The 25,889-nt window shown below is 49.9% G+C and overlaps 2 protein-coding genes across 13 annotated transcripts in view; one reads left to right on the forward strand and one right to left on the reverse strand.

Moving 5' to 3' along the window:
* Nucleotides 1-3,831: 3,831 nt before the first annotated feature.
* NDUFB11 (NADH:ubiquinone oxidoreductase subunit B11) lies at nucleotides 3,832-6,406 on the reverse strand. Its single transcript, XM_080795391.1, has 3 exons — nucleotides 5,868-6,406; nucleotides 4,221-4,351; nucleotides 3,832-4,059 (listed from the first exon to the last, which is right to left on the reverse strand). The coding sequence occupies exons 1-3, from the start codon at nucleotides 6,072-6,074 to the stop codon at nucleotides 3,933-3,935; spliced, it is 465 nt and encodes a 154-aa protein (XP_080651517.1). The 5' UTR covers nucleotides 6,075-6,406; the 3' UTR covers nucleotides 3,832-3,932.
* Nucleotides 6,407-6,555: 149 nt separating this feature from the next.
* RBM10 (RNA binding motif protein 10) overlaps nucleotides 6,556-25,889 on the forward strand; it is a gene marked incomplete at its 5' end in the record, with an annotated part of 28,906 nt that continues 9,572 nt past the window's right edge. For 3 of the 12 annotated variants that reach the window (XM_080795203.1, XM_080795197.1, XM_080795204.1), the window contains 5 exons: nucleotides 6,793-6,929; nucleotides 8,862-9,003; nucleotides 20,502-20,685; nucleotides 22,124-22,354; nucleotides 24,207-24,276. In XM_080795203.1, the coding sequence (XP_080651329.1) occupies nucleotides 6,860-6,929; nucleotides 8,862-9,003; nucleotides 20,502-20,685; nucleotides 22,124-22,354; nucleotides 24,207-24,276 (697 nt within the window). Of the gene's footprint in view, nucleotides 6,930-8,861; nucleotides 9,004-20,501; nucleotides 20,686-22,123; nucleotides 22,355-24,206; nucleotides 24,277-25,889 lie in introns of all 12 variants that reach the window. The other 9 variants (XM_080795206.1, XM_080795199.1, XM_080795200.1 and 6 more) reach the window with 7 other exon arrangements.

A 25,889-nucleotide genomic window follows, 5' to 3' on the forward strand; every position in this document is an offset into this window, starting at 1 on the left:
TCTGCAGCTCGAGAGGAAGCCCTCCAGTGAAGACATACAGACGCTGGCGGTTGGCAGTTGGCCGGCACACACTGGAGCTGCAGGGACACGCGGATACGGGCTGGGAACTAAGTGTCTGTTACACGGCCTGTGACTGTCTTGTTCGCAGGGCCTTGCTCATACTGAATGCCCTGTGAGACTGAAGGCTGAAGGAGGTAGGTATCTGTTATGTTGCTAGAGCAGAGCTGGGTCCAGCAGATCAAGGTTCAAACATCCCTGGGGTCAAATGGTAGGGTGAAAGCCCTCTGTGTTTAGGCTCTCTGGTCACTCACACCGGCCTCCGCCAACACCCCCACCCTGGGAAATTCCCAGGGCAGGCATCCTGGTATGTATGTGTCTGGAACACTGTCAGGACTTGACCCAGGGTAGGCGACAAACTTCCACCTCTTTATCTCAGTGTGGTCCTTAAACGCGCAGTGGCTTGCCGGAAAGGCTACAGTGAGAATGATGGAGGGTGCCGAGCAATGGTGGGGATGTGGCGCTCACCACCATGGGATGTGGAGATTGGAAACCTGGAGTCATTTACTAAAGCTCATCCCATTTTGCCTGTGACTTAGGCCGTAGGTTTATGCCCAAGAGAAATGAGTGCATCTGTCCATCAAAAGATGTATACAACAAGGGATGCCTAGGTGGCTCATTCGGTTAAGCATCTGCCTTCAGCTCAGGTCATGGTCCCAGGGTCCTGGATCAAGTCCCGCATAAGGAATCTCTGCTCAGTGGGGACCCTGCTTCTCCCTCTGCCCCTCCCCCCTGCTTATGTGCTCTCCCTCTGATGAATAAATAAATAAAATCTTTTAAAAATGTATATAACAACAAAAAGATGTGCATAAGAATGTTCAGAGAATTGGGGCACCTGGGTGGCTCAGTTATTTAAGCATCTGCCTTCGGCTCAGGTCATGATTCCGGGGTCCTGGGATCGAGCCCTACATCAGGCTCCCTGCTCAGTGGGGAGTCTGCTTCTCCCTCTCCCTGTGCCCACCACTCCCCCTGCTTGTGTGTGCTGTCAAATAAATAAATAAAATTTTTAAAAAATTTCACAGGGCACCTGGGTGGCTCAGTTGGTTAAGTGTCTGCCTTCGACTCAGGTCATGGTCTCAGGGTCCCGGGATCAAGCCCTGCATCCGGCTCTCTGCTCAGTGGGGAGCCTGCTTCCCCCTCCCCCCTGCTTGTCTCTCTGCCTACTTGTGATCTCTATCTGTCCAATAAATAAATCTTTTTAAAAAATGTTCACAGAATCATTCTTTTTTAAAAAAATATTTTATTTATTTATTTACTTGTCAGAAGAGAGAGAGAGTGCACACAAGCAGGCAGAGTGGCAGGCAGAGGCACAGAGAGAAGCAGACTCCCTGCTTGCCGAGCAAGGAGCCTGATGAGGGACTCCATCCCAGGATCTCGGGATCATGACCTGAGCCAAAGGCAGCAGCTTAACCTTCTGAGCCACCCAGGCGTCCTGACAGAATCATTCTTAATAGCCCCAACAGAAAACTCCCCAAAGGCCCATCAACACTGGAACTGCTGAGTGTGATCTAGTCACACAATGGAAGAGATTACAGCAACGAGAACAGACAAACTACCGGTTATATAACGTGGTTCCATCTCACAAACCTCACACCGAATGAAGGAAGCTGGACGGAAAAAACATATAATTCCATTTATATGGACGTCCCAAGGTACGGGGTGGGGGGTTGGACCTGAAGGGAGCTTTTAGTGTTTGTTCATGTTCTTTCTCGACCTGGGTCCTGGTTACGTGGGAGTGTCCGGTTTGTAAAAAGTAAATGAGCTTTGAAAGCTGTATGTACATTTTATTTATTTTTTTAAGATTTTATTTATTTGAGAGAGAGAGAGCATGAGCGGTGGGAGCAGGGGAAGGGGAAGGGGAGAGGCAGATTCCCCACAGCAGGGAGCCTGACTTGGGGCTCCATCCTAGGACCCCAGGATTGTGACCTGAGTCGAAGGCAGACACTTAACCAACTGAGCCACCCAGGGGCCCGTTTGTACATTTTAATTCAATGTTCAGAACAAAGAAGTTTTGAGGTGGCTGGTGTGGCTGGGAGGGGCAGGAAGGTGGTATTGTTGCCATCAGGAAGGGAGCAAAAGCGGGGATTCTAGCCAGCTCTTGTTTGGCTAGAATGGAGGTTTCTTGAGATCCTGGGAGCTTGAGAAGGAGGCAGAACTGGGGGGGAATTGGAAGCATGCAGCCTCAGAGGCCATAAGCCTGAAGGCCACTGATGGTAGGCCATGGCGCCTACACCACAGGCAGCAAAAGTATCACATTTCTCAAGCACATACTGAACCAGTCCCTGCTCGGAGCACACGGGCGTGCCTGAACACCTGTGCTTGTGCAGCTTACCTCCCGAATGCGGTCAGTGGAGGGACAGATTCTCGGGTGGACGGTAGGGTATGGCGGTGAGAAGCTGAGGTTTATTATAGGGAATCTTCCCCCAATATACTCAGGTACTTGGTGGCCGGGCTAGCACATCCCTTTCACTTCCCATCCCAGTACCTATGGGCTGGAAGGTGGAAAGTGCTCTCTTTACACACTGGGATTCTCTGCTTTGGGGCCTAGCCTCAGGTTGGGAGACAGGCTCCACAGGGAAGCACTTGGGAAGTGAAATCACTCACTTCCAGAAAGGCTCGTGTGGACATTGCTCCCACCTTAGCCATGCACCGGTGGGCTGGGGCTCCTTCTGAGACGGAGCAGCTGGGGGTAGAGACATCACCTCTAGCGGTGGGTCCATCGGGACAGATTTTCTTCTGGTAGCCAGGGACTGGGGGCTCCTGCACTCTCCGAAGTCCCAAGCGGGGACACGCAGAGAGATGGCAGCAATGAGCATGTGATTTCGAGTTATGAAGTATGAGCTTTGGAACAGGGCCACTGGGCAGAGGGCAGAGATGCCAGGGGCATGAAGGGGCGCCCACATGTCCAGAATTAACAGGAATTTAGGGGAGATTCTCTGGAAAGATAAAGAGAGCCGGAGCAAGTCTCCTGAGCTCCATCTTCCAGAACACAAAGAGACAGAGACAAAGACAGAGGAAGGCTGAAAGAATGAGCCCGATGTGGGGAGACAGCCTATTCCCAGAGAAAGAACATGCAAGGGGAGAATGCCTGCAAGTGAGGGGGCGGGGAGAGAAGGGGAACAGGCAGAGACATGCATGCATACACAGAGATGTGTGTCTTGAGTGCAAGACCACCCAGACTGGGACAGAAGGGGAGAGAGAGGCACCCAGACTCACCAAGACACAAGATGGGCAGAAATACCAAAATGTAGAGAGAAACAGAGAAGGTGGCAAGGGAGACAAAGGCTTGTGCTTAGCAACAGAAAAGCGCTGTTCGGACACACCACCCTCAATTCCCAGTCGTCCTGGCCCTTCTTCTATGATTGGTTGCCACTGATTTCTTCCCATATGCCACACCCCCATGCAGAGGAGCCCTGAGCCACCCTTAAGGAGCCCAGACTATTCTGCCAGAGAGAGATGCCACACGGAAGAAGACTGAAATGCCAGACATGCAAGTGAAGAAGCTACCTGGGACATCTGTCCCAGTTAAAGGTGCCTTCAGCCCGCCGCCACCATCTGACTGCAACCACCTGAGGCCCCAAGAGGAGCCACCTAGCTAAGCCAGTCCACCACAGGACCGTGAAAGAGAATGCTAAATGGTCATCTCAAGCCACTAAGTCTTACGGTGTTTGTTACCCAGCAACATAACCAGAACAGGCTGCAGTGGCCTTTTAGGATCTGACATGCCCATTTCCGCACCCCACTCCCACACACAAGAAAACCGACACCAGCCAGTCAGACTTTTAGTCCCTTTAATTAGGTGCTCTGAAGAAAGGGCAGAATGACAGGCAGGCGGTGGAGAAGGTGATGGTTCTTGAGCCCCACTTGGCAACGGGTCAGTCCTCATCCTCTGGTAGCTGGATCTTGCTGGGGTCAAAGCAGTTGGATTCCATGATGGGGAGGCCATTGGCCTCTCGGTATTTAACAAGCCTCTCAGCTTCTCGGCGGGCCCACTCCTGCATTCTGGAGGTAGCAGCATGGGGGTGGATGTGAGGGAGCCTCACTGGACACCAATCCCCATCTTAGCTCCCCAATCCCCACTGGCACAAAGAGCAGGATTCCTGGCTCAGCCCCCTTCAATCTCCACCCCCACCCATTCCACTCTCTCGGACACCCCCATGCACCTGTAATCAGGCAGATAAGCTATAAAGGTGCTGCCAAGGACCAAGACGATGGAGAAGCCAAAGAAAAAGACGACCCGCATGTTCCAGAGGTCCACAACAGGGTCCTTGTCATAACCGTGGGAGTCTGCGTTCTGTGGCAAGAAGAGGAAAAGGTCAGTGAGGGCTTCCTGTGGCTCCACAAAACCTTACTCCGGCCCTGCATAAGCTGGTCTCCAATTTCACCTCAGACCCATCTCCCCTCTCTCCTTTAATTCGTCTTTCTAGTCTTAGGAGTTATCAAACTCCTTCCTACCACAGGGCCTTTGCACTTACTGTTCCCTCTGCCTGGAAAGTCTTTCCCCCTGATAGCATCATGGCTAGGTCTGTCTCCTGGCTCAAAATGTTGGCTTCATAATCACTTCCCTTAAGAGGCAGTCCCTAGTCACCTTATCCGTTACTTGTCTTAAACTATAGGAAATTGCCACTTTTATAGGTTAACGATGGTTGCATATTGCTAATTTCCTATGGTTTCACCTAAAATTACCCCCTACCCCTCAAGTCACTCCCCATCCACTTATCTTGCTTAACTTTCTTTCGAGTAGTTACCAGTTTACCAAGGTAGCAGCATCTCCCCAGATCCTATCACATTATCTTATTACATACTCAATAGCACTGTTTCTGAATATTTTACATGACTATCGTCCGTGCTCTCCATTACCATATAAGCTCTAGGAGGGCAAGGGCTTTGTCTGATTTCCACACTGCTGAACTCCTAAGGGCCCTGAACCACACCTGGCATATAGCAGGCCCTGGGTCCTTATTTACAGAATGAATGAATAAACGAGTAAGATCCTATATATCCAAGCCAGAGGATAGTACTGATAAGAACCTACGGTGTGAAACACAAACTTCACAATGTATCAAGGAGGCAGAAAGTAGCAATAATGATTAACACCTTCTAATGCTGAATACTAGGTAGCAGCTGCTCTTCTGAACATTTTGACTCATTTAATTACATGAGGCAGATGTAGCATTTTACTTTCCGGAAGGCGTCCTCGTACTTTCCCCATTTTACAAAGAGGCACCAAGGAGTTAAGCTACTTGACCAAGGTCACAAAGATGAACAACTATCAGTGCTTGTATTCCAACCCTGGCATTCTGGTTTCAGAGTCTCTGCTATCCCCACAGCACAGCGGACCCGGTTCCCCCACACGTTCATCTCGGCGAGTTTGGGCAAGTCACCTAACATCTTTATGCTTCGGCGTCCTCATCGGTAGAATAGGTCTGCTCATAGTACCTACTTCGAAATGGGGTTGTTTTGAGGATTAGATAAGATAACGTACCTAAAGTGTTTAGAGCTCTGGCACTGAGCAAGTCCCATAGGAGTGTTTGGTATTATTGTCGTTATGTTATACTGCTTCTAACGTGTTTTGAGCATCGCCCACTTCAGGTTTGACACCCGTCTTCAAAACAAAGCCAATCTTGCCCCCGGCCCTGAACTGAAAATTACCAGGGGACAAAGAAGGAAATCAAGCTAGGCAAAGTTCCCAAGTCTTCGAGGATCTCACCAGCAGCGCAATCCTCAGCCGCTTAAGAACGTCCTCTGCGGCGTCCCGTCCGCCGGCCCCCGACTGACCCTTCTCGTGTCCCGTTTCCCCTCCCTCTCACCTTCTCGTAGAGGTTTTCGTCCTCCGGATCTGGGTCCTCCTGCCAGCGTACGGTCGGTTCCGGCGTCCGCTTTCCAGCCACAGCCGACGGGGCGATCACGGCCCTGGCCGAGCTGGATTCCCAGCGAACGCGGGCGGCTGGGAGCCCTCGCGTCGCCGCTACTGCCAAAAGGCGGCGAGCGCTCCAACCCAACAGCCCGGCCGCCATGACAGGTTGTGCTGCAGGCTCTCAGGGGCGGGGACGGAAATGCCACTGTGCGCAGCTGCAGTTGGCCCGGGCGCGACAATTGTCGCTCCGCCCCCGCCGCACTAAATAGGTCCCGAGCCCGGATTTGGTTTTCAAGTGAGGTGGAGGCGCTGAGTAGCCCCTCTTTCCTTCCCTCTGTCATGGCCTCACGGGGGCGACCATTTTCCCAACCTCGGTCGGGCCAAGGAATTTCTGGCTGATAGGTCGGCCCAGTCCCTTGATAAGAAAGCGTTGACATTTGGGTGGCCGCAAGTCCCAGCCAATGGCACGGAGATTTCCCTCGTCCTCTGGGGAAAGGGGCGGAGCTTCCGTTTGTCTTTCATCTTCGAAGGAAGCCAAGCTTCTAAAAAGCGGGCCTCGCCGGATTGGCCAATAGCTACTCCTTTTCGCGACTTGCGAGCGTTCGCAGGGAGAGTGGGGAGGTGGCATACGCTTGCCAATCAGAGCCGGCCAGGGCTGTCCGTCGGCGGCTGGCGACCAATAGACGAGGCCGGCCAGAGCGCGCTCCCTTAGTAGGTGGATGGTGGTCGAAGCGCCGGCTCCCTTCTCGTCGTCGCCATTTTGTGCTGGTGACTGCGGCCGGCCGGGAGTAGGCGGCAGTGGGTTTGCTGGGGAGGGTAGCGCGCTTGGCGCTTCTCCCCTCCCCGCTCCTCCGCCCTTCTGCCTCCGGCCTCGGACTTGGCGGTGGTGCGGGCCGGCTCCGGCTGAGCTGGGAGAGTTGGAGGAGGTGGCGGCGCGCCGAGGTGATGTCCGGGAGCCCTCCCTTGACAGCCCGGGCCGAGAAGGTGAGCGTCGTCGCTGGTCGTGGGGGCGGAGGTAAGGGGCCGGGGGCGGGCGGGTGCGGAGAGGAGGCGCGAGGGCGGACTACGGGACGTGGGCCTGGGCTGCGCGCGGAACCGAGGCGTGCGTGCATGGCCTGAGCCCGGGAGGGGGTGTCTTCCCCCCCCTCTTGCTTTTGAGAGCGGAGGCGCGTGCGCGATTGGGGCACAGAATGGGTGCACGCGGGTTGGGGGAAGGGAGGGACCGATGGGAGTGGGTTTCCGTGGTATCTGCGACACCGAACTTTATCTGTGGAGGGGCCGAGGTCTTTATCCATAGGGGAGGGGGTGTGCTGTCTGTTCCGTGTGACTTGGGTACTTACCGATCCATGGGGAAGCATTCTGTGGCTCCGGTCCTTATTCTTGGGTGGGGGAGGAGGGAAAAAAGTCTATGGCTCTGGTCTGTATCCTTGCAGTCTGTGCTGTAACTCAGGTCCTTATCCATGGGGAGGGGTCCTTATCCTTGGGGAGTTCTTCTTGGGACTGGCCCTAACCAACCCACTTGCTAGGCGGGGAGGGAGCGCAAGGAATGTGTGCATGACTTACTGCCCCTTCTTTGGGGAGGAGTTCGGATCCATGACTCTGGCGCTCATCCTTTGATGGGCCTCAGTGTGTAAATATGGCCTGTATTTATTGTGGGTTCCTGTCTTGTGATTTGGGCCCATAGTTATTCGGGGCGCGTGTCTGTGACTTTGGTCCCTATCTGTTGTGGATACCGGTGTGTGACTCCGACCTCTTTGCCAGAGTCTGTTAAGGGTTTTGTATCTGGCTCTCATCCACCGGGGCCCCTGGTTGTGATTCTAACTCTTATCCATCTGGGAGCAGGCAGCCCTGGTTCCCTGTGGCTTAAGGAGGAAGAGAAAATTGGTTGTGTGTATACATGGGCAAAAGGTGTGGTGGCTACCTACTGTTGGGCAGGTGTTGTTGCTGCCTAGCTTTGCCTGATTCCTGCTCAGAGGGTGGGCCTGAAGATTCTGGGATACTTCTTGGTGACCCCTGGCCAGGTCACGTGGCTCTGGGGACTCCCTAGTTCTCATGGCAGCCCTGAAGGTTGGATGAAGTGACTAACCCTTCCATCCCAGCAGAACAGCACAGTGGTTGGGAACAGCCTCAAAAAGGCTCCTTTTGCCCCTGAATAAGTTGGACCCAGAGCCCTGGGGAGAGAACCACCTTGGGACCTGGCTGTGCAGAAGAGAGAGGGCTCCAGACTGAGCCAGTTGCGGAGTGAGGGCCAAAGCTGTGTTGGCCCGGAGCCCAGGGGGGCATCAACTGTCTCACTGCCAAGTTAGCCCCTTTACCCTCTAGGCCTTTTGTGGTTTCCTGCTGTCTTGTAGGGGGCAGCCAATGTCTTTGTTGCGAGGATGAAATGGCACCTGGGGCCCCGTGGAAGGAGCCTGGTGGGTGCCTACAACTACCGTTGTGAAGTCTTGCCTCCATGCCTAATGTGCCTGATCTTGACAAGTCGTCCAGCGCCGAGAGCCCTCTGGGCAGGTAGCTCCAGGCTCAGACTTGTCTACCAGTCTCAGGTGGCAGAGCCCTAATCGCAGAGTAGGTAGCACCACCAGGGCTCTCTGTAGGATGCTCCCTCTCTGCTGAAGGCCTTGCTGTTTCTGTTTTATTTAAGTGAGCTCTGCGCCCAGTGTGGGGCTTGAACCCATGACCTGAGATCCAGAGTTGCATGTTCTACTGACTGAGCCATCCAGGTGCCCCTGGCCTTGCTGTTTTAGGGCTGTGGGCTATAGCCTCATGTTTGTGGGGAAAGGAAGGAGCAGACCAGGTAGGGGCTGCCTTCCCACTCTGGTCCACAGGAGCACCAGGAAGTTGGGAAGTAATGTCCCTGGGCTAAGCGACAGCAGAGAGCCTTGACAACAAGGGTTTCTCAAGGAGGCCCCAACTGCCTTCACCCCTTTCTTCCTTCTCCTCTCCCCAGAGTCCCTGCAGGAGGCATCACCCAGGCTGGCAGATCATGGTGGCAGCAGCGGGGGTGGCTGGGAAGTGAAACGGAGCCAGCGGCTGAGGAGGGGCCCCAGCAGCCCCCGCAGGCCCTATCAGGACATGGAGTATGAAAGACGGTGAGTTAACCCACTCCCACCCCTGTCAAGCATCCTTGGCTTATCCCCATGTAAGAATTGGTCCAGGAAGGTGCTAGGAGGGGACTTCCGGGCTGAGGAAACAGCGCAGCAGATGATTGGTTTCTTTTCAGACGTTTACTTGGCACCTGTTGTGAGCCAGGACCTGTGCTAGGCTCTGGCAGCAGTGGCGAGTGAGACAGATAAGACTGAAGCTTTCTTCCTCAGGGTCTCACATGGGAGACCACACAGTTTACAGGTGATTAAGAAACAGCTTGATAGGTGCCATGGTGGATTGTAGAGTTGGGAAAGGATCAAGAGAAAGGGAGGAATGGAACCCGAGGCCCAGGTTCCCAGTTGGGGTGACTCACATATTCGCCAAGGTGTGGACAGCCACTGCGGGAGGAGAGGCAGAGGTGGGTGGCGGGTGGGTGGTGGATTGTAAGTGCCTGTGGATTCTCAGGGGAGCGGTGTGGGCTGTAGCTTTGGGTTGGAGGGATGGATGGGAGTGGTGCCTTAAGAGTCAGGCATTTGTGCAGACAAATATGGGGCAAGCCAGGTCAGATAATGGGAGACTTCGGGGACAGGGTGGGCTGAAGCTGGCGGGATACTTGTCTTGGAATGGGATACTCTCATATGGTTATTTTTATTTTATTTTTTTCCCCATGTGGTTATTTTTAAACTGGTACGAACAGGAAACAGTCGGGACACTTGGTAATATACAGAGATCCTGGGCCAATCCTCAGCATACTGGTGGATCACTCCAATTGATTTCTCATGCAGATCATCTATTCCTGACATATTAAGAGTGCATAGGAAAGTAGACCTAATGCTCCCAGAAAGCCTCTCTTAAGAGTCAGTAGATTTATAAAAAGTCAGGGAGGAAATAATTTTTTTAAAATGTCTTACAAAGGGTTTCTTCTTCCACCACTGCCTTTAAAAATGTTTTCTGAAAAGCGAACCCAAGTTTGAGATGTGGTCATCATCTAGTGTTATTCAGTCTTCTTATTTAAAAAAAAAAAGTCTTTTGAAAGCAGTCAGGTTTTGGGTGGTATTCTCTGCAAATGCTTTGTGGCAGTTTCTGAGTTTGAGTAGGTGACATACTTCTTTCAGACTTTATAACCAAATAAAGCCACGGTCTTTCTTTTGGCTTTCAAGCACAGAGGTTGCAGTTAAATCATACTTTTTCACTTCAAGGTGGGTTTCTGTCGTAGGTCACTACAGGGCCTTCTCTTGCCATATTTGTTTTTTTCCTTCTCATTTCCAATTCCAGTAGCTGTAGGCAGCTGCTCTGTCCTGTTTGAAATGTAGCCTTCTAAAATATGTAGCATTGTTTTGAGTGTCTGTGTTTTTAGTTTATACAAATGGCAGAGTGCTACAGTTTACTTTTTCTTTCCTGAACTTCGTGTGACTCAGCACTGCATTTTTAAGATCTGTCCCCCCTTGCCAGGTGTATATTAGTGCTTTGCTTCTAATTGGTCCCAAGGATACCATGGTGTGTGCCTGTTGCCTTTTCCTTAATGATTCCCTCAAGGATGGGTACCTGTAAAATTCATCACTTTTTTGTCTGGTAGTCTGTGCATTCAGAAACTTCTCTGCTCCTGCATCTGGATCACAAAGATTGTTTTCACTCCATAGTTTTCCCTTTCATATTCGGATCTTTAATAACATCTAAGAGTTTTTTTGAATATGGTATAAGGTAGGTTTTTTGAATATGGTATAAGGTAGGTTCTGGTTTTGTGTTCCTCCATATAGTAGGCAGTTTTCCCCGTACCTTTTAAATAGTCCATTCTTTCTTTATTGATTGTAGTACGTCATCTCATTTCAAGTTCCTTCATGTATGAGGATCTGTCTTGAGTAATCTGATTTGTTTCATTGGTCTATTTGCTTAATTCTCATGCCAGAACCTTACTGGGTTTGTTATTATGGCTTTATAGAATCTCTTAGCTCCCACTTTACTTTCTTATTTATCAAAGTTGATTTTAACCATTTGTGGGACTTATATAAAAAAATGTATGAAGTCGGGACGCCTGGGTGGCTCAGTTGGTTAAGCCACTGCTTTCAGCTCAGATCATGATCCCAGGGTCCTGGGATCAAGTCCCGCATCAGGCTCCTTGCTCGGCAGGGAGCCTGCTTGCTTCTCTCTCTGCCTCTGCCTGCCACTCTGCCCGCTTGTGCACATGTGCACACACACACGCGCTCTCTCTCTCTCTGACAAATAAAATCTTTTTTAAAAATATATCAAGTCCCTCAAAAACATTCAAGAATTTTGATTAAGATTGCATCAGATTTATATACTAATTTGGGGAGAATTGTCATCTTTTGTTAAGTAGTGATCTCATCCAGGACCTGTATAGAGAATATTTTAAAATTCGTTTAAAGGACATACAAGGGGTGCCTGGGTGGCTCAGTCAGTTAAGCATCTGCCTTTGGCTCGGGTAATGATCTTGGGGTCCTGGGATCAAGCCCCACGTCAGGCTCCCTACTCACCGGGGAGTCTGCTTTTCCCTCTCCCTCTGCCTCCCCCTGCCCAGGCTCATGCTTTCTCTCAGTCTCTCAAATAAATAGATAAATAATCTTTTTAAAAATTAATTAATTAAAATAAAGGACCTACAAATCTATGGGGTGTCTGGGCAGCTCAGTCAGTTAAGTGTCTGACTCTTGATCACAGCTCATCTTGATCTCAGGGTGGTAAGTTCAAGCCCCACATTAGGCTCAACGCTGGGCATGGAGCCTACTTAAAAATGAATGAATGACATTCAGATCTGAATAAATGAAAATACAAGTCTTGTGTAATTCCTGGGTGCTTCAATAGTTTTCATTGACATCTTTGTTTCTTTTATATTTTCCAAGCTTAAGTTTCCTGGGGTAGAGGAAAGCTATCGATTTTTTTTTCCTAAGTTAACTTACCCCTGCTGTACTCTCTTATTATTTCTGATTATTCATTGTTGATTCTGATGGTCTTTCTGAGTAATTGGTCATGCTCTGTGCAAATCAATTCTGTCACTTACTTCTTTTTCCTCACTTATAATGTTGTCTAGGACTTTAGTACCATATAATGTCAGTGATGCCGAGTGCACAAAATAAGACTCATTTTGGCAGGTTGTAACAGAAAATCTGAAGAATAATGGCTTAAACAGTGTAGTTTATTTTCTTTCTCATAAAGGACATCTGCAGATAGATGAGACATTTCTGTCTCTTAAAAGGCACCTGCAAGACATCAACAGTCAGTCCCAGCCTGATAGGCAGTCCCGTCTGCTTAGCCATCAAATTGGATGTGTGCTGTTAGGCTGTTAGAATGTAGCCTTTCATAAACCAAGAAAATTCTCTAATCTTAGTTTGTCAAGTTTGATCAGAAATGAGAATTGGGGGCACCTGGGTGGCTCAATCAGTTAAGCATCTGACTCTTGATTTTGGCTCAGGCCATGATCTCAGGGTCCTGGGATCAAGTCCCACTGCACTGAGTGTAGAGTCTGATTGAGATTCTCTCCCTCTCCCCCCATGCTCTTTTGATCTCTCAAATAAATAAATTAGTAAATCTTTAAAAACATAATTAGGGGTGCCTGGGTGGCTCAGTCAGTTAAATGTCTGCCTTCAGCTCAGGTCATGATCCCAGAGTCCTGGGATCGAGCCTCGCATTGGGCTCCCTGCTCGGCAGAGAGGCTGGGTCTCCCTCCCCCTCTGCCTGCGACTCCCCCTGCTTATACTCACTCTCTGTCTGTCACATAAATAAGTAAAATCTTTTAAAAAAAGTAATCAGTGTTGGGTTTGAAGAACATTAAAAAAAAAAGAAGAAATGAGACTCGAACTTCATAATTACGTGCTTTTTTCCTCCTTTTGTCCATCAGTTTCACAAATCACATTAAATTATATCCTTGCCTTCCTTGATCATGGTATGTATGCGTATGTTTATAACTTATTATTTTGAAAAAAATTTCCAGTTTTCAGAAAAGTTGCAAGTGTGGTAAACTCCTGTGTATCTTCTCCCCAGAACCACTAATTGTAAACATTTTGCCACATTTATTTTACCTACCTACATGCCTCACCATCCCCTCCCCTCCCATTCTTTCTCTTTCTCTGTAAAGATACAGGTGTATATATCTATGTATCTATATATAGGCAACTTTTTTCTTCTGTATCATTTCAGCTAGTGACTGGCATGACCCTTAAGCGTGACAGAATATATGTCCTAAGAACAAGGACTTTCTCTTTTGTAACCACAGTACACTTCTGACTATCAGAAAGGTGAACATTGTTACAGTACTTTTATCTTCTAAAAAGTCCGTTCGGATGTCATCCCTTGTCATTTATGGCACTGGTTTCCTAATCTAGGATTCTGTCCAAGATCACACACTACACTGCACGGAGCTACTTTGTATTCTTGGTTCCTTTTACTCAGGAGCAGTTACTAAGTCTTTCTTTTTCTTCCATGGCCTTGATATATTTTAAGAGCACAGGTCCTTGGCTTTGTAGATGCTTCTGAATTTGAGCTTTTCTGACGTTTATTCATGAATCGTTGGCAGAAAAATTATTTAGTATGTACGTTTTTAAGCCACTGTTAGGTTTGATTAGGTATTGTATTATTTAGGATATTTGCATCTGTGTCCCTCAGTAAAGTGGTCTTAACTGTTTTCCTCTTCTAGTATCCATCCGACACTGAGTCACCATAGCCTCATGGCATGATTTGGGCAGCTTTTGCCATTTCTCTCTTTATTGGAGAAACTTGAATAAAAATTATCTGTCCCTTGAAAGCTTGTTAGAACTGAGCTTTAAAGGGCCCTGGGTTTTTAATGATCATTTTGTGTAGTTCTGCCAATTTTGGCAGTTTATGTTTTCCAGAAATATGTTTATGTTTATGTTTCCAGAAATACCTTATTTTGCGGAGGTCCTCATATATTAGGATTCAGTCCAGCTTTGTGGAAATGTATTATGAATAGGGTCTGTCTTTGGAAGGTGTTTTGTCAAAGTGCTCTGTGGCCAATGAAAAGTATCCTTTACTGTCCAAATCTGTTCTCTTCCCGAGTTTAGATAGCAAGAGTTCAGTATGCAGATTTACTTGGTTTAGGGGCACCTGGGCGGCTTGGTTATGTGGCCAACTCTTGGTTTCTGCTCAGGTCATGATCTTAGGGTCCTGGCATTGAGCCCCTCCTCAGGCTCCGTGCCCAGTAGGAAGTCTGCTTGAGGATTCTCTCTCTCCCTCTCCCTCTGCTCCTCCCCCCTGCTCACATGTGTGCTTGCTCACTCGCTCTATCTCTCTAAAGTAAATAAATCTTTAAAAAATTACTTGGTTTAGATGGTGAGTATCAGAGTTCAGGATTTCATCTGAACATTTATTTGACTCTATTTGGTTCTTAAATTCTGGGGACTAGAGTTCAACTATTGAGGAGTAACTGTGGTAAGCAAACACACATTGCTCATATCAGAAACCTTAAGGGGCGCCTGGGTGGCTCAGTCGGTTAAGCATCTGACTCTTTATTTCAGCTCAGGTTGTGATCTCAGGATCGTGAGATCGAGGTCTGTGTCAGGTTCTGCATCACTCATGGAGCCCGCTTGAGTTTCTCTCTCTTCCTCCCCATTCCACACCTCCCCTTCTCTAACAAACAAACAAACAAAACCCTTAAAATACATCACTCATACCAGCCTCTTCTTGTCCAGGCATTTATCATAAAGAAATAATTTGGATTCCAGGCTAAGCTCACAAGGACAGGGACCTCATTTTATTGATAGCAGTATCCCTAGCACCTAGAACAGTGCTTGATTCATGGCAAATGTTACATTAATATTTGTTGAGTGAAAAAAATGAGTGAACAATTATGAAAATTTGGAAACCAACCAGATGTCTGGAAACATTTTATTTTCCCCATTTGTTAATTATCTTTGAGCTTTATGGTGTTTTTCCAATATTTTATTATGAAATTTCAAACATACAGCAAAGTTTAAAGAATTTTACAGTGAATACCTCTATACTCATCTGCTGGATTCTACCATTAACATTTTACCATGCTTGCTTTATGACACGTTTATTTGTTTATGGTATTTTTAACCCATTTTTAAGTTTTTACAAAGCGAGATTTATCAGTTGTTTTTTTAATGACTTCAGAGTTTCATCTTGTTTAGAAAGGCCTTTCCCCATTCTTGGGATGATTCATTTTTTTTCTTATGTTTTCTTTCTAATATCTTTATGGTTTTTATTCAGGGATTTAAATTTTTGATTCATCTAAAATTTACTTGGTATAAGAATTGAAGTAGATAAACAACTTTTATTTTCTTAAACTTTTTCTGTGAAGGACCAGATAGTAAATATTTTTGGCATTGCAGACCACTCCATCTCTATCACAACTACTCGGCTAAAAGCAGCCACAGACAATATATAAATGAATGGGTATAGCTGTGTTGAAGAAAACTTCTTTTAGGTAATTAGATTGGGTCCACTGGCTGTAGTTTGCTGATGTCTGGGCCAGACCATTATTGCAACTGGTGTTTATTGACTAATCCATTTTCCCCCTGTTCATTTTGAGTTGCAGCCTCTGGGTTACTCTAAATTTCTGTGTGTGTTACTGTGTAGCATGGACTCTGTTCAGTTTCACTGATCTGTGCATTTATGTTTCAGTTCCACCTTTATATATAATATGTTTTAACATTTGGTGAAGCTCTTCTCCCCCTCCTTAGTCTTTTTTTTTTAACAGAATTTTCCTGACTCTTCTAAATTGTGTCTTATCATTTGCTATTATAAACAGTGCTGTTGAATGATGTTTTTGTATGTGTGCAAGTATATATTAGTATATTTAAGTTTCCAGGAAAATTGGGGGTCAGGGTAGATTTTTAATTTTACTGGCTATTGCCAAATTCCCCTCCACAAGAGACTGTTCCCATTTCCTACCAGTAGTACGAGAGTGCCTATTTCCCATACAGCCTTACCAACAGTGTCTTGTGAAACATTTGGACTTTTATGGATCTGTTGAATTAGAAATGTTCTGTCACAAATCTTCCTTACAGAAGAATTCTAAATAATATATGTAGATACTCCACATTCTAGGAGGTTAGAGCTTAATTCTCCTCTTGAGTATGGGCTAATCTAGTGACTCATTTCTAAAGAACAGAGTATAGAAAGGGAAAAAGAGAAACTACAGTGGAGGAACCTGACAGACCCCACCACAACCACATGGTCAAGGTCAGCATTGGCAGTGATAAGTCACATTAATATCATGGTCCCCCTTATATAATGCAATCAGTAGGTCAGGTCACCTCTCTTGTATTCCCCCCCCCCAAAAAAACCCCATAACCTCCGTAACCTCAAGTCTAATCACAAAAACACAATGGACAAACCCAAGTTGAGGTATGTTCTGCAGAATGGCTGACCAGTACTCTTGAAAACTGTCAAAGTCATTTAACAAAAAAAGATAAGACTAAGAAACCTTCATAGGCCAGAGGAGATTAAGGGTGCATGATGACTAAAAGCAATGTGGCATCCTGAATTCAGTCCTGGAACAGAAAGTGTGGGTTGTCAGTAGTACTGGGAAGACAGGTGAAATCTTTATAAAGTCTAGTTTTGACAGTTGTACCATGGTTACATTTGTCCCCTGTTAACATTAGGGGAAGCTGGGTGAAGGATATACAAGAATTATGTTATCCTTGAACTTTTCTATAAATCTAAAATTATTTCAAGGGACGCCTGGGTGGCTCAGTGGGTTAAGCCTCTGCCTTGGGCTCAGGTCATGATCCCAGGGTCCTGGGATCGAGCCCCACATCAGGCTCTCTGCTCAGCAGAGAGCCTGCTTCCCCCTTTCTCTCTCTCTGCCTACTTGTGACCGCTCTCTGTTAAATAAATAAATTAAATTTAAAAAAATAAAAAATAAAATTATTTCAAAACAAGTTTGACTTCATCAAGATTAGAAACTTAGGTCCATCAAAGGACATGGTCCAAGAGAGTGAAAAGACAACCCACAGAATGGGAAAATGTATTTGCAAATCCTATATCTAATAAGGGATTAACACCCAGAATGGAAAAAGAACTCCTACAGCCCCACAGGAGAACCCAATTCAGAAATGGGCAAAAGGGGGCGCCTGGGTGGCCCAGTGGGTTAAGCCTCTGCCTTTGGCTCTGGTCGTGATCTCAGCGTCCTGGGATCGAGCCCCGCATCGGGCTCTCTGCTCAGCAGGGAGCCTGCTTCCCCCTCTCTTTCTCCCTGCCTCCCTGCATACTTGTGATCTCTCTCTCTCTCTCTGTCAAATAAATAAATCAAATTAAATTTAAAAATCTTTAAAAAAAAAGAAATGGGCAAAAGACATTTTGAATAGACATTTCTCCAGAAAAGACACACAAGTGGCCAATAAGCCCAGGAAGAGATGCGGGATGACAGGTGTCGGTGAGGATGTGGAGACATTGGAACCTTGGCGCATTGCCAATGGGGATGTAAGTGTACAGCTGCTGTGGGACACCCGCCAGAGACTCTGCAAAATGTTAAGTCTACACCTACCATGGGGTCCAGCAGTTCCACTCCTGGGTACCTACCAGAAGGAACTGAAAGTGGCGAGTAAAACATATATTTGTACACCAGTGTTCACAGCAGCATTAGTCCCAGCCCCTGAAACAACCAGCAAGTGGAAGCAGTGCAGATGTCCATCAGCAGGCACGTGGCCAAACAGTGTGGTGTGTGCCATACCTACATACGTGTGCGGCCACAGAACAGGATGTTCTGATGCACGCTGCAATGAGGAGGGACCTTGACAACGTGATGCTAAGTGAAAGAAGCCAGACACAAAGGAACAAACACGTGATTCCCCTTACACGAGGTACCTAGAACAGGCATCTTCATAGGGTCTGAAAGTAGAGTAGACGGGGTGGGGTCGGGTGGGGTGGGTGGGAAGTTAATGTTCAGCAGGTAGGGAGCTTCTGTTTGGGGTGATGAAAAAGCATTTCCGGAAATAGACCGTGATGGTTGCTCAACATCGTGAGTATATTTTGTGAGGTCTGTATTTTACCACAATGAAAATGACTAAAAATACACAAAAAATAAATTTTAGATGTTTATTTTAAAATGGCCTGTCCAGGGTAGTTTTAATTTTCATCCTTCATTATGAAACAGCATCTTCTTAAATATAAACCGTTTGTATGTCTTTGGTGTGACTTCTCTTCCTCTTCCCATACTTTTTCCCAGTTAGTTTGTCCTGACTGGGCTCATGATGGTTTTCTCTTTTCCAGGCAGAAGTGTTTTATTTTTATATAGTTAACTTCAGTAATCTTTCCTTCTCTGGCTCCTGGATTTGGGTCACAGTTTTCCCCCATTGCAAGATTATCAAGAAATCATCTTGTGTTTTCTTTGGTTTCTGTGGTTTCAGTTCTTCTATTGAAATCTTTGGCCCTTTTTATTTTTATTATTATTTTTTACTATCAGACTATGCATTTTATTATTGTCTTATTATTTTTTTAGAGAGTTACTTATTTATTTTACAGAGAGAGAGAGCACACGCCAGTGGGGGGAGGGGCAGAGGGAGAGACTCTCAGGCAGCCTCCCTGCTGAGTGTGGAGCCTATGGTGGCTCTATCCCAGGACCCTGAGATCATTACGACCTAAAATCCAGACTTGGCCACTTAAGCTACTGAGCCACCCAGGTGCCCCTATTGTTGTATTTTTAAAATTTTTTATTTAAAAATTTTTTTCCATCATGAGAAGTGTACTCTTCAAACCCCACCACTTATTGCCCCCACCCTCCCCACCCACCTCCCCTCTGGTGACCATCAGTTTGGTCTCTGTAGTTAAGAGTCTGTGTCTTGGTTTGCCTCCCTCTCCTTTTTTTTTTCTTCCCCTTTGCTCATTTGTTCTGTTTCTTAAATTCCACAAGGAATGAAATCGTCTGGTATTTTGTCTTTCCCCGACTGATTTATTTCGCTTAGCATCATACTGTCTAGCTCCATCCATGTTGTCTCAAATCTTTGACCCATTTTGAACGTATCCTGGTTTATATGTGTGAAGTATAGTAGTAAGATCTTGGCACTTGTCTAGGTATTTAACCTTTTTGGTTCAATTATACTTGGGATCTTCCCATTTCTAAACGATGCCTCTCTGAATAGAGGCAACATACTTACTTCTGCATGTTACTTTTGTCCCTAGCATCCTTCCTGATTTATTGGTTGTAATCATTTTTCATTTGATTCTCTTGGGCTTTGTAGGCATATCCTCATGTCCTTTAGAGACAGTGGTAATTTCACCTTCTCCTTGCCAGCTCTTAACCTCTCGTCTTCATTCTCTTGGTTCAGCTAGTGGCTTAGAACAACGTTCATAGTGGTGTTGATACTAGACATTCTGTCCTTCCTGACCACGATTGGGACCCTGCTAGCCATAGTCTACTATGGTGTCTGTTTTTTCTTGTTTTAAGTAAACATGTATTGGTTGCTTTTAGATTACTTTTTAAGTCATTATTTCATCAAACAAAAATTACTGGGCACCTACCAAGTACCAGATACTAAGCTAAGTTTTGGGGAGTAGGGCAGTAGGTCCTCTGGATGTGGTGCCCTCTTTCCCAGAACTCATAGGTTAGTGCTTTCTTAAATCATCAAAGAGATGCATGTGAGGGGCACCTGGCTGGCTCAGTCAGAGGAACACGCAGCCCTTGATCTCAGGGTTATAATTTCAGGCCCTACATTGGGTATAGAGATAACTTAAAAATAAAATCTTTAAAAAAAAAAGAAACAGGGGTGCCTGGGTGGCTCAGTGGGTTAAAGCCTCTGCCTTTGGCTCAGGTCGTGATCCCGGAGTCCTGGGATAGAGCCCCGCATCGGGCTCTCTGCCCAGCAGGGAGCCTGTTTCCCCCTCTCTCTCTGCCTGCCTCTCTGCTTACTTGTGATCTCTGTCAAATAAATAAATAAAATCTTTAAAAAAAAAAAAAGAAAAACATACATGAAATCAACTGTGTGATCATTATTTTACAGTAATTGCAGTAGGAGAGATTTTAACAAAACAGCTGCCAGGGCTGGCAGGGTGACAGTGAAGGAGAAGGGCAGGGTAGCACAGCGCACAATGAGGCGGAGGGAGGGAGGAGGGCGGTAGGGACCTCACCCCATGTCCCCCACGTACCCCGCTGACCAGGCAGGACCGTGGTGAACATTTTGGTGTTTTATCTTGAGAATAAGAGGGAGCCATTGGAGGGAGTGCAATGGTTGGGCTTAGTTGGCTTTGCCTTATAGAACACTCGCTCACATTCGGGGCATAGAGAATGAGCTGGGACAGGTCTGGTGGAGGTGAGATGGGCCCTGACACCACCATGAGGTCCCTGTGAAGGAAGACAGGCATGGACTGGGGAGGTGGCAGAGGGAAGGAGAAGTGGATTGTATTTTTGAGGGGTGGGGACTGGCTCACCTCATGGAGTCAGGATTTAGGGACCCCCATCAGGAGCAGGATCTAGTGTCTAGAGGGCATAAGTGTGTGGGAACCCCCCCCCCTTGCCACTTGCACCTTCCAGAAAGAACTGCCCTCTGATCCTTCCCTGTTCTTCTTCCCTCAGAGGTGGCCGTGGGGACAGGACTGGCCGCTATGGAGCCACTGACCGTTCGCAAGATGATGGCGGGGAGAACCGCAGCCGAGACCATGACTACCGGGACATGGACTACCGCTCGTATCCCCGCGAGTATGGTAGCCAGGAGGGCAAGCACGACTACGACGACTCGTCCGAGGAGCAGAGTGCAGAGGTGAGGGCCGAGGAGGACAGAGTCCTTCAGGGCCTCAGCTTGTAGTGCCATGTGCGGGTAGCTTTCGGTTCCCGTGCCTTCAGACTGTGCTCGGTGGCTTTGCCTCACCCGGAGGGTCTGTCCCCGCTCCCCTCTGTGAGGGCTCCTCTCCCAAGCTGGGTCTCCCTGACTTCCACATGCTTGGCTCTATACTTCTGAGGGCCCTGGCCATCACCTTTCTCCCTCCTTCCCTGTTTTTTAATTGGGGTCTGCGGTTCACTGCAAGCCCTTTACCTAGCCTGCTCCCAGCCAGTTTGGAGCCCTTGAAGAGCCTCTTGCCTGGGACCCGGCATGTGGGGTTGAGAGGGTGGTGGAGGATCTGGATGCCACCCAGCAGAGTAGCTTGCCCCATGAGTATTCGCAGGGGCGGCATGGCCCCTCCACAGAGGGGAAAGACCCTCTAGGGCCTCTCCTTTGAGCTCGGGGTAGCCAGTTCCACACTGGGTAGCTTGCCCCAGCCTGAGGAGGGGCAGCATGATGTTCACCGTCTGAGGAGAAGCAGACTTGCCTTAAGGGAACCCCAGTTTGAGAGGATAGTCAGGGCCCAGGTCCAAGTAAGCAGGCAGGTCTGCTGTCCAGCAGGGTGGGAAGGGGACTTTTGCAACCCAACCCCCTGGGGACAGAGTGTGGGCGTTCAGGCTTCCCCACTGGCTACTGTGATCTGTGCCTGGATGTCTCTGGGGCACCAGGGGGTGCTGGGTGGACCTGTTGGAAAGAGTGGGAGTGGAGCACTGAGTTATCTGGTCCCCCTGAGGGCAGAAGGGGTGTGGACCCTGGCCTGGCCTGCTCAGTCCTGGCAGGATGGCTTGGGCAGCCTCCAAGAACTCAGCCACCACACCCTGTTAGGAGGGAGCCTAGTGGTGATAGAGGACTGGCCAGGCGGAGGAGGATTGGGGCTGGGGGGCAGCTCTGTGGCCCTCACACCTTTGCAGGCCCCTGCTGACGGGCTCTGGATGAGATATTAAGCTATTCCTAGAACCCTGGCCCTAGCTGGAAATCATAAGGCGTAAGGAAGAGTTATGCACATACTAGCTGAGCTGGTAAGGGAGGAGGAGGGAGCAGCGGAGGGCAGGACTTCGTGTGCTCACCCCAGACCCAAGGAGGTGTAGGCAGCATCCAGTCACCTGTCTATGCGAGATCCTCCCCCACAGTAATACTGCCACCGGCCTCGTCCCGCTCCCACCAGGGCAGCCCCCAGAAGGCATCCCGGGGACAGTCTCCCACTCCAGAAGGGTTGCAGTCCAGGCCTGACCCGTTTTGCCTGCCCTGAGCCTATAGCCGGAGCCCGCCCACTCCTGGCTTTCAGAGCCTGCCTGCCTCAGAGAGCCAGCGGCCAGCCCCTAGGCCCACCCCAGACTGACTGCCCGTCTGGTGTCTCTCGTCTCATTCTGTCGGCCAGGATTCCTACGAGGCCTCCCCGGGCTCCGAGACTCAGCGTAGGCGGCGGCGGCGGCACAGGCACAGCCCCACCGGCCCGCCAGGCTTCCCCCGAGACGGCGACTATCGGGACCAGGACTATCGGACCGAGCAAGGGGAGGAGGAGGAGGAGGATGAGGAGGAGGAGGAGGAGGAGAAGGCCAGTAACATCGTCATGCTGAGGATGCTGCCACAGGCAGCCACTGAGGATGACGTACGTGCCCCCCTCGTGGCCCTGGGCAGGCGGCAGAGCAGGAGGCCAGGCTGGGTCTCCCCCAGGGCCCTCAGCTTCTCCCTCACCCCGACCTCAGCACCTTTTATCCCTTCTCTCCCCCAGCACTGATCCATCCTCTGGGCAGGCCCCTGTGCTCTCTTGGTCTGAAAGGGAGGAGTGTCCGATAGGCTGGCTTGGCCAAGGGGCTGTGGTGGTGGGTGTGGGAGGGAACAGAGCATTCCTCCAGAACATTCTGCTGGTCATCCATCCATTCTGCTTATGTTGATTGAGGGCCAGATGCTTACCAGGCCCAGAGCCGGCTGTGCCTGGTGGCAGAGATGTTGCAGGGCCCGGCAGCCCGGGGGCAGGGGGTGGGAAATAGGGAGAATCCCCATGGGATTTTCTGAGGTTTTATTCACATTCTCTCCCCATACGCTCACCCCCGCCCTCTTGTCAGCAGTGTCAAATCTCAGTGGCCTGGCCACAGAGTCCTGCATTCTTTGACTTCCTTCACTGCTACTGACAGGCTTCCCACCCCATGCTCTGTGACATTTCCTTCCACATTCCTCCCTTTTCTTTTGTTTCCTTCTCACAGAGGCTTCCCCTGATGAGCCCCAGTAACACCCCAGAGGACCACTAGAACAGCATCCTCCCTAGCCTCCCTGAGTCTCCTCTCTGTCCCCTCCCCAGAATTCTCTGCCCAGCTCTTCACTGAAACCTACCGGCTGCCCATTTTGTCGCAGAGAAAGCCCCACCTGTGTATTTGAGAATTTCTCAAGTCTGGCCCAGCTGCCATGTTCAGGGTCAGACGGTAGCTCCGTGCTGACATGTGTTAAGAATTGATCACAGGGTAGGCCGCAGGCCAGGTCACATTTAATTCTCACAGCCACCCTGTGGGGAAGTACTCTGCGTGTTTCCATCCTACGGATGAGGAAGCCAGGCCCCCAGCAGTGAAGCAGCTTGCCCCAGGTCCCACAGCCAGCGTGTGGCAGGCCAGTGAGTGGCAGAGTGGAGCTGGGGTCTGGCCCCAGGTGGCTGGATTCCAGAGCCCACATTCTTGCTGTTTCCTGAGCCCTCCCTGAGTATTGTCAGGCCTAACGAGCTCCTCTGTGTTTCATTTCACCCTCGTGTGCACGTGTGTGTGTGTGTGTGTGTTTGTGTGTATGAGAGAGAGAGAGAGAGATCTCTTTTCTTTTTCACCTAATGAGGAAACTGAGGCCCAGAGGCAGTGAGATTGCTGCCCGAGAATGCCCAGCACATGCTCCCAGGCTTCTGCAAGAAACACCACTGGCCCAGAGACCCTGCCTCACCTGGTCCAAACCCCACACTGCCTCTGTAGCTTCCTCCTGGTTTCACCCAGGAAGCTTTCCAAATCCTCTGACCACACCTCTTGGTCTCCACCCCAGGATACTGCCCCTCGCACGGCCTGGGGCACACGGCTGGCCTCTGCTCAGACCCCGCTCCTTCCCATTTTGGTATTTGCGTCATGGGTTTCTTGGGGCAAGCCCCAGCTCTCCTCACCAAGACTGTACCAAGCCTGTCATCAGAACCCCCTCCTACCCCACTGCAGGCCCTTCTTGAGCTGCTGGCTTGGCTCGCTCTCCTGCCTCTGAGGGTCACCATGCTGCCATGCCCCCCCCTTGCACCACGCCCCTTTCATTTCACTCATTTTCTGCCTGTCTGGGGCCAAGTGCAGAGGCCCAGTGCTGGTGTGGGCCCAGGGCCATGGCCGCTCCCGAGAGAGCGCGAGGAGGCAGTGCATGCACATCACCTGCAGCCCCTCGGGGTCCTGGAGGCCTCTGGAGGCCCCCCTGTGTGCTGAGCCTGCCCCCATCCGTATCTCCCCGTACAGATCCGGGGCCAGCTGCAGTCCCATGGAGTGCAAGCACGAGAGGTCCGGCTGATGCGGAACAAATCCTCAGGTGAGCTTTTGTTCCCAGTGCCTTCCCTTCTGGCCAGCCTCAGCCTCCAGTCTCCCTCCTGCTCTGCGTTCTCCCTCACCCTCCCTGCCCTGCCTTCCTGCCACAGCTGGGAATGGGCAGCTTGGGGTGCCCTCTCTTCTTCTCTTCCCCTCAACCCGTCCTCCTCGCAGCTCTGGGGCTGTCGGGGAGGGGGTGCAACACTGAGCTGAGTGCTCCCCGGGGGCAGGGCCAGGGCCAGGCTCCGGGGAACCTCCTCTCTGGGACTCTGAGTATCTGAGGTGGTAATCCCCTCCCCATATACTCCCTTCCCTCTCCGTTCTTCTCCTCCTCCTGCCCCTCGGTCTCCCCCACGTTTTTCCAGTAACAGCCTGTGACCAGAAAGTAGGTCTGACACGGTCCCACCCACGTGTCCCAAGAGGAGAGGCAGGGGATGGCTCTTATCCAAGGGTGCATCCCGAGGAGCAGCCAGGATTTCTGGCCTTGCTTGTTCCCTCCCTCCCTCTTGCAGGCTGCCTGGAGCTGGCCTGAGGTTAGCAGGGCGGTGGGGGGAGTTGTCTCTGCAGGACCTCTGGCCCAGGCTCCCCAAGGCAGGCACAGTGGGGCTTCACTGCCTGGGCTTCTCTCTCCATCTCTCAGTCTCTCTCCTCCCCACACCTCCATATTTCTCTCTCTCTCTCTCTCGCTCTCTCCCCCTCTTCCTTTCCCTCTCCCTTTCCTTCTCTGCCCCCTTCCTCTCTCTCTCTCTTCTTCCCTCCCTCCGTCCCTCCCCCACCCAAGATCATACCATTTCATCCTCCTGTGCATCCTAACGGTTATTCTTACGGAGAGCAAGCATGCCCCCCCGGCCCTGCTATGCCTGAGCCCTCCCTGTGTGTGTCCCTCCAGAAGAGGAGCTGCTTTCCTGCAGCCCTTTCCCAGCCCTGGCCAGGCCTGGAGTCTCTCTTGGTAGCATGTAGGTCTTGCTCTGCTTCACCCCAGCCAAACCACAGGCTGACAGGGTTCTGGTCTCTCTCCATAAGGTGGTGTCCTAGGTGTGGCCCCTTTTGGCACTTCTCCCCGGCACCCACTGATTCTTTAAGGCCTACCTGTCCAGCCCTGGCCCCCGTTCTCCTACTGTATGGGAGGACTTGCCCTGTGGGTGGCTCTAAGCTTCCTAGCTTGGCCCCGAGGCGGCTCCCTGGCAAGGCCCATCTCCCCTATACTGTGCTAAGGCTGAAGTGACCTTGCGTCCCTGCCTCCCCCTGCTTCCTGATGGGCCTGGAGACTTCCTGGCCTCACCAAGCAGCCTGGCCCAGGTTCTCTTTTGCTTCTTGGGTGAAACATGTCACGGGGCCCCTCCTGGGCACCAGCCTCATGCTGGGCCCCACCCTTCAGTTACTGATTCTGGCCCATGTGGGGTCAGCAGCCTGCCCATCTGCCCTCCTTCCTTCTCTGAGACACATCTCTGCTTGTACCCTTTCCCTCTCACCTCCTTCTCTCCGTCTCTGTCACCACAGGCAGGTCTGCCTGAGCCCCTCTCTCTGTCTTTCTTCCCAGCTGGCGTGTGTGTTTCTCCCCCTCCCCACCCCACCTCTCCTGCTCAGTTATCCTCCTTCCCCTGTCCCTTTTTCCTG

The sequence above is a fragment of the Martes martes genome (assembly GCF_963455335.1).
Source record: "Martes martes genome assembly, chromosome: X".
Lineage (NCBI taxonomy): Eukaryota > Metazoa > Chordata > Mammalia > Carnivora > Mustelidae > Martes > Martes martes.

Excerpts from the sequence above, each read along its gene's own strand:
- NDUFB11 (XM_080795391.1), bottom strand. The coding sequence starts at position 6,074 with ATGGCGGCCGGGCTGTTGGGTTGGAGCGCTCGCCGCCTTTTGGCAGTA. Across the intron at positions 4,352-5,867 it reads ACGAAAACCTCTACGAGAAG|AACGCAGACTCCCACGGTTA; the intron begins GTGAGAGGGAGG and ends TTCTTGCCACAG. Across the intron at positions 4,060-4,220 it reads GCTTATCTGCCTGATTACAG|AATGCAGGAGTGGGCCCGCC; the intron begins GTGCATGGGGGT and ends TGCTACCTCCAG.